At 47.5% G+C, this 10925-nt stretch overlaps 1 protein-coding gene across 1 annotated transcript; it reads left to right on the top strand.

Moving 5' to 3' along the window:
* Positions 1–1519: 1519 nt before the first annotated feature.
* Positions 1520–10890, top strand: LOC116377655 (heterogeneous nuclear ribonucleoprotein L-like). Its single transcript, XM_031839341.1, has 5 exons — positions 1520–3120; positions 3575–3792; positions 4144–4265; positions 5777–5978; positions 10172–10890. Exons 2-5 carry the CDS (start codon positions 3646–3648, stop codon positions 10235–10237), a joined length of 537 nt encoding a protein of 178 aa, XP_031695201.1. The 5' UTR covers positions 1520–3120; positions 3575–3645; the 3' UTR covers positions 10238–10890.
* Positions 10891–10925: the final 35 nt, after the last annotated feature.

Genomic DNA, 10925 nt, shown 5'->3' with positions numbered 1-10925 from the left:
TGCTCCTGAGATTACCTGGTACTCATGCTCCTGAGAGCACCTGGTACCCATGTTCCTGAGAGCACCTGGTACCCATGTTTCTGAGAGCACCTGGTACTCATGTTCCTGAGAGCACCTGGTACTCATGCTCCTGAGAGCACCTGGTACCCATGTTTCTGAGAGCACCTGGTACCCATGCTCCTGAGAGCACCTGGTACTCATGCTCCCCTTTTATTTGTTTTTGATGGTCTATTTGCCCACATTTGAAAAAGGGTAAATAGACCATAAAAAACAGGAGATGCTCAAATATACTGAAATAATAAAATATATGAAAACAGAGAAATTTAAGATAATAAATATGATAGAATTATTAAATAAATATATACCCAATGTTTAGTAAAAGAGCATTAAAACACTTAAGTTTTTTGAAATTAAAAAAATAAAACACTGGGGGAAAAATGTATTGGATTAATAATCGAAGTAACCACCAGATGAACAAAGTCATCGTTAGTTGCTGCCCTAGTAATAACAGTTCCCTTTGTTTGCTACGGTCCGTCTAGCCGATCATGATATTGCTGTGTCATTGTTTTTTCTGAGCGTCTTTTTTTCAATTGTTCCCAATAATCAGAGAGCGCATGCGGCCGCCTAGAGCTAAAGCGCTGCACCCGACATCTTATTGAGATTTCTGAGCTTCCAGTTTAAAAGCTCTGAACTTTCCAGAAAAGCACTGCTGACGTCACTGTAGTAAATGGAAGAAGCCGTGTCTCCTAAACTTTATACGTCAGACAAATGTTTTATTAATAAACACTCTAACGTCAAAGACTGAAACGGCTATTAGTGGGAGCATATAATCCGGGCGGACACTGAATGCTGCCTGCGAGTGTTGCGCTTTTAACGTTGTACGTCTGGCCTTGCTTCAACGGTACGGCTGTCAGACTGACATTTGACAAGCTCATTCATACAAAGTATGAAGGACATGTCCCCTAATTTGTGCTCATAGTTAAAAAACATTGTCAAACAATAAATTATAGCCCAAATAGATAATATAAAAGCAAAGGAGCAACACTAATCTACCATACAAGAGGTTAGAGTGGTGATATGTTGTCAAGACGTGATGTGGACACGTTGTGTCCACATCACGTTGTGGCCCTAACAATGTTTGCTATTGCTTCTACTATTTCTGTTGCTGGTTTTACAATATCAAGTGCCTTTTAGTACCTCACAAATAGAGTATTATTATTATTATTATTATTACTATTATTCTGCTGGACAAGGGGGTCCTCAGTTGCTGAGCAATGAGCAAAAGGTCTTCACAAGTGAGAGTAAGATGCTACATGAGATCAACAGATGGATTGGTTGTGGCTTCAGGTGTGGCCATTGTGCTGGACTACTGAGTGGAGCCTGAAGGTGAAGCTCTCACTTAGCAGTCAATCTACGTTCCAAGCCTCATGGTCATAAGGTTTGAGGTGTGACCAGATGAAGGACATTGTGGACATGAGCAGAAGAGATCAGTGTCCTTGGCGGGGTGGGCCGGTTAGGAGCTGAGACATCTGGAAGGACCTAGGAGTTGAACTGCTGTTCCTTTGCTTCAGAAGAAGCCAGTTTAAATGGTTTTGGAATCTGATTATGAGGCCTCCTGGAAGCCTTTCTCGTCCAACTGGGAGGAGACCCCGGGACTGGAGGAATTACATATCCCATCTGGCCTGGGAATGTCTTGGGATCCCCAGGATGAGCTGGAGTACATGGCTGGACAAGAAAGACGAATGGACTTGTTGCAGAGGCCCTCGGAAATGTCAGAAAATGGATTGGCAGGATGACTAGAAATGACAAAGCCATGAAAATAAGACCAAAGTGGTGTGAAGCTGGAATTCCCCACTACGTTTCTGTATAGATATGCGTGCTACACAAGAGCAAGGTGCTGCTGATTCACGTTGTACCTCGGGCCACAATGCACCAACTGTGCTGTGCGCTCAAAACCCGGCAATGTTTACACAATAATCAGATCACTGTTGATAAGATGTTTCGAGGAACGCTCTATTAGTATTCCTTTTTCATGCCTGACTAATAACTGACAGCTCCCACGACCACTTAGTGCTACAATATCAGTTCACCCTCCAGATTCCACCTCAAACATGATGTTGTGCTGCTGTGTGTAACCTTTTGGCTATGTTTATTTAAGGATATACCGAAATATATTGTTTTACAACTTGGGTCTTATTCTTGTTGTTTTGTGTGCCATTTCTAATAATAACAAGGAATATTGTAATAACCAAGCTAATTGCTGAGATCTGGGAACATATCAACATCGGTAAAGATTAGTCAATGGGTTAAGAAACTGTATATAGACTTCCCTCTCCTGTGCAAAAGTGAAGCCAAAATAGTCCAGATATGGCCGCTGCCATCTTAAACCAAGCCCAGCCACAGCTTGATTCCTGATGATAATGATAATATCTCTATAAATACATGAAGGATCAAACTGATGCATGTTCTGTTACACAGACTCGGGATTCGTCAAACTGCTGACACTGATATGAACACACACGCCAGTCCACAGTGCTGGCTAGCCTTACTGTCAGTGGAAACTTTGCTAAGCTAGTTAGTTTATGTCTATGTTTGAAACAGACAATCGGTTATTTAAGATATACTCAAAATGACAGAAACCATCTTTGGGGAGAATGTATTTGATGTGTACTTTTGGCCCATGTCCCATCTGCTCATGTGAAGGGGGCGGGGTTTATCACGTATACTGCGGCCAGCCACCAGGGGGCGATCGATATGTTTTGGCTTCACTTTTGGGGGAGCCTCATGTCAACCATTTTTATATTCAACCTATGAGTCAGACCATCAGACAGGTTAGTCAAACAAAAAAAGAGTTAGCCAGCTGCTAGCCCTCTGTGGTGTCAAAGGAGACACTGAAGTGGCCTTGTTCTGGATAAATACCTCTTCCACTTTTACTGTGGAGTCTTCTGAATTATTAAATGCAATATCTACATATATGAGCCTATTGTTTTGAAGAAAATTAATGTAGGTGCTGCACACAATCTAATAATGCGTGTGTGTGTGTTTCAGACCGTGGAAAGGGAAGGCAGAGACAGGCCATTTTAGGAGAACACCCATCGTCCTACAGTGATAACGGCTACGGTAAGACACCTAGAATGAAACTGGTAACTGAATCTGCTGCCGAACACAAGGCTGCTATTTACTCGACAGATCCTCATACCGCTGAGGTGAAACGTGACACTTCCTCACCTACACACACATTCACTTAGCATCGGTGTAGTCTGCCAGGCGTGTACTGGTCAGAGGTGCAGCAGTGGGTATACCTTCACCTGCATTGGGAAACAGATCCCTGCCACGCTCATTGATGCAAAGAGATAGTTTGCATGTTTTTGAAGTGGGTTTGTATGAGGTCATTATTCATAGTCAGTGTGTTGCCTACAGTAGATAACGGTCAGAATGCAGAAAGCTTGTACTGACTTTAAACCGCTTAAAGAAAGGCCCACCAAAAATATCAATATCAGTTTAAGAGTACGCTATCTTTGCTATATTTACCTAGCTGTTAGCATCTCAGCTCCTACCGTCTCTGCCTCCTCAGGTTCACCCTGCCCCCTGCTGCCTCTGCCTGGCAACAGCAGGTACAAGCTGACCTCAGCGGACGTTCCAGACATGGTGTCCTATCCGCTGCCCCAGTCCTCCTCCTCATACTCTGCCCAGACCCCCAGCTCCGTTGCCATGGTTAGCGGCCTCCATTCATCCAAGATGAACTGCACCCGCATCTTCAACCTCTTCTGCCTGTACGGCAACATTGAGAAGGTAGGTGTGTTTGAATTTCTTAAAGGGGGTCTTTGATGGCTCGCTGTTTCATAATGTCTATTATAGAAACAAAGAAACTGTTGTAACTATGGTGTCACACCAGCCACTGCTGTTTGGGTGATTACGTTTTTGTCCACATCACTAACATTGTGATCTCGTTAATATCCAGAATGAAAGAGTGATTATAGCGAGCCAAACCTGTTTCAGTCTCCACCCGGCTATTGTTTTCAGATACACTCGAAAAGTTGTGAACCTATCCTTTTTATTAGTGTTCTATCTGAAAAGGTGAGTCGTGTATGTTGCTTCTGTAAGACAGCTGGTCACAGTGTGTGTGTGTGTGTGTACGTTCAGGTAAAGTTTATGAAGAGTGTTCCTGGCACAGCGTTGGTTGAGATGGGAGATGAGTATGCTGTGGACAGAGCCATCACACACCTCAACAGCATCAAGGTGTTCGGCAAGAGACTCAATGTCTGGTGAGAAGTAGATCAACCCACACACTCTTTATTATTGTCATTATTTATTATTTATAGGTTTGTTATCATGTCTGTCAAATGTAAATGTCCTAAATGATACATCCAAAATGTTTCACATCTATCTCAGTCCGTGTTAGAAATAGTCTAATATATGCATAGAAGGACCTGCGGCTCTATAGGTTCATTCATCTCCTCATTAGTCTTTTCAACTCGTTTTGCCTTTTGAAATGTGGAAAACTATAGTAGTAGATGCCAAGTCACAAGTTCCCAGAGTCGGAGGTGACGTCTTCAGATATTTATCTAACAATCCAAAAAGCCAAAGATTATTAATTGACTGTTATAGAACAGAAACATTTGAGATGATAAAAACAAATGTTACTTTAACATGTTAAACACCTTTTGTGTTTGTGGATCAAGTGACAAAATCCGGTTCTGAAAAGTGAAGCCGATGCTGAAGTGTCTTAAAGCTGTATTCTCTCTAGTGTCCACCAGGGGGCGACTCCTCTGGTTGTATAGAAGTCTATGAGAAAATGACTCTACTTCTCTCTTGATTTATTACCTCAGTAAACATTGTAAACATGAGTTTATGGTCTCAATCTCTAGTTTCAAGTCTTCTTCAATACAGCATGATGTTCATTTAGTACATTATGGTCCATTTAGAGTCAAACAGACCATAAAGCAGGGGATGCTTTAGGGCGGGCTTACTGTGATTGACAGGTCTCTGCCAAGGCGTTGTCCTGTCTGGTAGTTGTCCGTCTTTTAACTTTAACCCTTTCACAGCATGTTTTCACTTCATCAAAGTTAATTGTAACATTTTTATGCATAAAAATGTCTTATTCAGCGTTCAGTTGTAATTAGCTCCACCCTTTAGTGACACTTCTGGTTGCAAACAAACAAGATGGCGACGGCCAGAAAACAAGATGGCAACAGCCAAAATACCAAACTCAAGGCTTTAAAGCCAGTCCACAACCCAACAGGTGAAGTCACAGTGTAATAATACAACTAACAATACATTTAATGAAACAATGGGACGATCAAAATGTTCTTGATCCCTTTGATGTCAACCAAACAAATAATTTGATCAACTATATATAAATCTATAAAGCTGATATCAGAGGTGCAGTTTCTCACATGGACGTAGTCTCCGTGACGCGACCCAGAGGTTTCTGGGAGCCGTTGTGAAGCTCATAGTGGGCTTCTCTGGCCGTCACCATCTTGGCAGTGCCACAGCCCTCAAAATGATGGTGATTATGATTTTGGCCATAATGGTGCAGCCCTGGTTTGGATGCTTCAGCAGTAGATGAGGTCCCTGCCCCGTGGCCTGTGGGTGGCGCTTTAAAGCCAACAGTCTCAACATTTGATTCTTTTCAACTGCTTTGGATGTTTTGATGTCACGACTGCATACAGACCTGACATGTTGTCAGTGTGTTGATGGTATTTGGGCTGTGTTCTGTAGAACACGTAGACGTGCATGATTGGATCAGGTGACTGTGGTGTTGTGTTGTGTGCAGTGTGTCGAAGCAGCACGCAGTGATCCCCAGCCAGGTGTTCGAGTTAGAGGACGGCAGCAGCAGCTACAAGGACTTTGCCATGACGAGGAACAACCGCTTCAGCAGCGCCGGACAGGCCTCCAAAAACATCATCCAGCCTCCGTCTGCAGTGCTGCACTACTACAACGTCCCTCCGTGCATATCACAGGAGCATTTACTGAAGGTACGGCCCCTCCGTCTGTTGTACTTTAAAGTACTTCCCCGTCTCTGGTAGAGTGAAGGTTCTGAGGTTTTGCAATATTAAGTTGCTCTCTTTACATTATGGAATAATTACTGTTTACTTATTTGCAAATCTCTTCAGCAAAACTATAGTTTTGTTAGGATTGTATTAATAAGTCCCCAATTCTTCAAAAACATCCATCCATCCATCCATTTTCCTCCGCTTATCCGGGGTCGGGTCGCGGTGGCAACAGGCCAAGCAGGCTGACCCAGACTTCCCTCTCACCGGCAACATGTTCCAGCTCATTCTGGGGGATCCCGAGGCGTTCCCAGGCCAGCTGGGAGATGTAATCCCTCCAGCGTGTTCTGGGTCTTCCCCGGGGTCTCTTCCCAGTTGGACGTGCCTGGAAAACCTCCAGTGGGAGGCGTCCAGGAGGCATCCTAATTCGATGCCCGAACCACCTCAGCTGACTCCTTTCGACGCGAAGGAGTAGCGGCTCGACTCCAAGCTCCCTCCTGATGACCGAGCTCCTTACCCTATCTCTAAGGCTGAGCCCGGCCACCCTACGGAGGAAGCTCATTTCGGCCGCTTGTAGCCGCGACCTTGTCCTTTCGGTCACAACCCAGAGTTCGTGACCATAGGTGAGGGTAGGAACGTAGACCGAGTGGTAAATTGAGAGCTTTGCCTTCCGGCTCAGCTCTCTCTTCACCAAGACGGTCCGGTGCAGCGCCTGCTTTACTGCTGCAGCCGCACCGATCCGTCTGTCGATCTCCCGCTCCATCTTACCCTCACTCGTGAACAAGACCCCAAGATACTTGAACTCCTTCGCTTGAGGTAGGCACTCCGTCTCCACCTGGAGGGAGCAATCCACCGGTTTCCGGCAGAGCACCATGGCCTCAGATTTGGAGGTGCCAACTCTCATCCCCGCCGCTTCACACTCGGCTGCAAACCGCCCCAGTGAATGCTGGAGGTCACGATCCGAGGAGGCTAACAGGACCACATCATCTGCAAACAGCAGAGACACGATCCCGAGACCCCCGAACCTGACGTTCTCCACCCCCAGGCTGCGCCTAGATATCCTGTCCGTGAAAGTCACGAACAGGACCGGAGACAAAGGGCAGCCCTGGCGGAGGCCAACACCCACCGGGAACGTGTCTGACTTATTGCCGAAAATGCGGACACAGCTCCTACTGCAGTCGTACAGAGACCGGAGTCGCCCGTTGTAATGGGTCCGGCACCCTATACTCCCGCAGCACCCCCCACAAGAACCCCCGAGGGACCCGGTCGAAAGCCTTCTCCAAGTCCACAAAGCACATGTAGACTGGTTGGGCAAACTCCCAGAACCCCTCCCTCTTGCGAGGGTAAAGAGCTGGTCCACTGTTCCACGGTCGGGACGGAATCCGCATTGCTCCTCTTGAATCTGAGGTTCGACAAACGGTCGGAGCCTCCTTTCCAGCACCCGGGAGGCTGAGTAGTGCGATACCCCGGTAATTCGGGCACACACTCCGGTCCCCCTTTTTGAAAATGGGAACCACCACCCCGGTCTGCCAGTCCATGGGCACTGATCCCGACCCCCATGCGACATTGAAGAGGCATGTCAGCCAGGACACCCCAACTATGTCCAGCGCTTTCAGCATCTCAGGGCGGATCTCATCCACCCCCGGCGCCTTGCCATCAAGGAGCTTTTTGACTACCTCAGCGGCCTCTGCCAGGGATATGGGTGAGCCTCCCCCTAGATCTTCAGGCGCTGCCTCCTCTGCAGAGGACATGTTGGTCGGGTTTAGGAGTTCCTCAAAGTGTTCTTTCCACCGCCCGACGATGTCCCCTGTCCAGGTCAGTAGTTTCCCCCCCCCTGCTGAGAACAGCCTGGGGTAAGCCCCGCTTTCCCTTCCTGAGCCGTCGGATGGTTTGCCAGAACCTCCTTGAGGCCAACCGAAAGTCCTTCTCCATGGCCTCCCCGAACTCCACCCATGCCCGAGTTTTAGCATTCGTGACCACTGCAGCTGCAGCCCTTCTGGCCTGCCGGTACCTGTCAGCTGCTTCGGGAGACCCCTGGGCCAACCAGGCCTTGAAGGTCTCCTTCTTCAGCTTGACGGCTTCCCTCACCTCCAGTGTCCACTACCGGGTTCTCGGGTTGCCGCCACGACAGGCACCGATGTCCTTCCAGCCACAGCTCCTAGCGGCCGTGTCCACAATAGAGGCTTTCAACATGGTCCATTCGGATTCCATGTCCCCAACCTCCCTCAGGATATGTGAGAAGTTCTTCCTGAGGTGGGAGTTAAAGACCTCCCGGACGGGGTCCTCCGCCAGATGTTCCCAGTTCACCCTCACTACACGTTTGGGCTTGCCGGGTCTTTCCAACCGGTTCCCCTGCCATCTGATCCAACTCACCACCAGGTGGTGATCAGTTGACAGCTCTGCTCCTCTCTTCACCCGTGTCCAAGACATATGGCCGCAAATCAAATGATACGATTACAAAGTCGGTCATTGATCTCCGGCCTAAGGTGTTCTGGTACCAGGTACACTTATGAGCCACTTTATGTTCGAACATGGTGTTCGTTATGGCCAAACCGTGGCAAGCACAGAAGTCCAATAACGAGACGCCATTCGGGTTCAGATCGGGCAAGCCGTTCCTCCCAATCACCCCCCGCCAGGTTTCTCCGTCATTGCCCACGTGAGCGTTGAAGTCCCCCAGGAGAACTATGGAGTCGGTAGGCGGCGCCCTTTCCAGGACCCCTCCCACCGACTCCAAGAAGGCCGGATACTCTGAACTGCTGTTTGGTGCATAAGCACAAACCACAGTCAGAGCCTTGCTCCCCGCAACCCGTAGGCGCATGGAGGCGACCCTCTCGTTCTCCGGGGAGAACTCCAACACAGCGGCGCTCAGCCGGGGGCTCGTGAGTATCCCCACTCCCGCCCGGCACCTCTCACCCTGGGCAACTCCGGAAAAGGACAAAGTCCAACCCCTCTCCAGGAGCTTGGTTCCAGAGCCAGCGCTGTGTGTGGAGGTGAGTCCAACTATATCTAGCTGGTATCGCTCCACCTCCTGCACCAGCTCCGGCTCTTTCCCCGCTAGCGAGGTGACGTTCCACGTCCCTAGAGCTAGTCTATGCTGCCGGTGATCGGCTCGCCAGGCCTCCTGCCTGACCCACCGCCCCGGTCTGCATTGCACCCGACCCCGATGCTTGTCCCTGCGGGTGGTGGGTCCACAGGGTGGCTGCTCCATGCTGTTTATTTGGGCTGAGCCCAACCGGGCCCCATGGCGAAGGCCCGGCCACCAGACGCTCGCCGACGAGCTCCCCTCCTGGGTCTGGCTCCAGGAGGGTGCCCCGGTTTCCCTGGTCCGTGCGAGGTGGCTGAAGTCCGTGGGCTATTTATCATTAGGGTCGTTTTGAACCGCTCTTAGTCTGGGCTCTCCCCCGAGACCTGTTTGCCTTGGGAGACCCTACCAGGGGCTAATGCCCCGGACAACATAGACCAGGATCACTGAGCCACTCAAACTCCTCCACCACGTTAAGGTGGCGATTCGCGGAGGAGTCTTCAAAAACAATTAACAAATATATTTTCTATTCTATTAAAAATCGGATATTCAGCATGGACATATATTTAAATGACATATGTAATATTTATGTCAATGTGCATCTCTCACCAATACCCAAAACATATAAATCACATTTATGTACATATAAGTACATAAAGCAAAGAAGTCCGTTTTCATAGATGCATGCTGATATATAACGTATGGATGCATTGTTACTTCCATATTCAATTTGACTTACGTATTAGCAGTTTATTGTAAATTGTGTTTGAAATGCATACATGCCTCCATAAATGTTATGTTGTTGCATACAAACCTAGTATTTCTACTAACACTTATAGTTTATATATATTTGGAGAGCAGTGCAGTCCATGTCTGGATGGACCAACATGAGAGACTGGAGGGAGGAGCTGGGTGTGAACCACAGCAGAGTTAGAGCAAGGAGAGAGAAAAGACTTGAAAGAATGAATAAACACAAGACACGGCCATTTATCAGATTTACACATTTTATTATTCATGCAGGTTCATGGTTAAGCCAAATGAGCATGGTAATATTTTACAAGTCTAAATGTCTTTAATGTGTGGAGGCTTGTGTGTGTGTGTGTGTCACATGTGATGGAGCCTTCTCACATATTAGCTGCTGTGTGTGTTTTGGCAGCTGTGTACGGAGCATGACGTGCCTGGCTTCGTCAAATTCAAGATGTTTGATGCCAAACGTAAGTAGAACTTCATTGTGAGATGTTTTATTAGGTTCTTGTTAGAGCTCAGAGGACTTTTGTAGCCTGTGAAAAGGATTCATTTGACTGCTCCTACCCCACTGTGTCACCAAGATATATATATATAACAAGATATTGTTATTTTATATTACTATTGATGACCAAAACTGCAAGAAATCTGAAGTCATCATCGGCCCAAAACACCAAACACACCAACTGCTTCTCCATCGATGGCTCCGCTGTCTCCCCTTCCTCCAACATCCGCAACCTTGGAGTCATTTTTGTATCAATCCTTTCATTTGAATCCCACATCAACCACTTTATCAAAACAGCTGTTTTCATCTCAAAAACATTGCCGGCATCCGCCCATCCCTCTCCTTTTCTGCTGCTTTTCCTCATTCATCGCCTCGAGGCTCGACTACTGCAGTAGCCTTCTTTTTGTTCTTCACTCCAAACTCCTCAAAAAGCTTCATTACGTTCAAAAGTCAGCTGACCCAGATGCTTACACACACTAGCTCCAGAGAACACACCACCCCTGTCCTCCAGAACCTCCGCTGACTCCCTACAGAACATCGCATCCATTTCACACTCCTCATCACCGACAAAACTCTGCATAACATGGCCCCCTCCAACCTATCCGCACTGCTTAAATGGCCCCCTCCAACCTATCCGCACTGCTTTAATGGCCCCCTCCAA

This window comes from Anarrhichthys ocellatus, unplaced genomic scaffold (genome assembly GCF_004355925.1).
Source record: "Anarrhichthys ocellatus isolate YVR2014 unplaced genomic scaffold, GSC_Weel_1.0 scaffold1508, whole genome shotgun sequence".
In the NCBI taxonomy this organism is placed as follows: Eukaryota; Metazoa; Chordata; class Actinopteri; order Perciformes; family Anarhichadidae; genus Anarrhichthys; species Anarrhichthys ocellatus.
Note: the sequence above shows the minus strand (reverse complement) of the source record. Positions and strands in the feature narration are given on the sequence as shown.

Coding starts and splice junctions, on each gene's coding strand:
- LOC116377655 (XM_031839341.1), top strand. CDS start 3,646: ATGGTGTCCTATCCGCTGCCCCAGTCCTCCTCCTCATACTCTGCCCAG. Junction 3,793..4,143: donor TGTACGGCAACATTGAGAAG/GTAGGTGTGTTT, acceptor GTGTACGTTCAG/GTAAAGTTTATGAAGAGTGT. Junction 5,979..10,171: donor CACAGGAGCATTTACTGAAG/GTACGGCCCCTC, acceptor GTGTTTTGGCAG/CTGTGTACGGAGCATGACGT.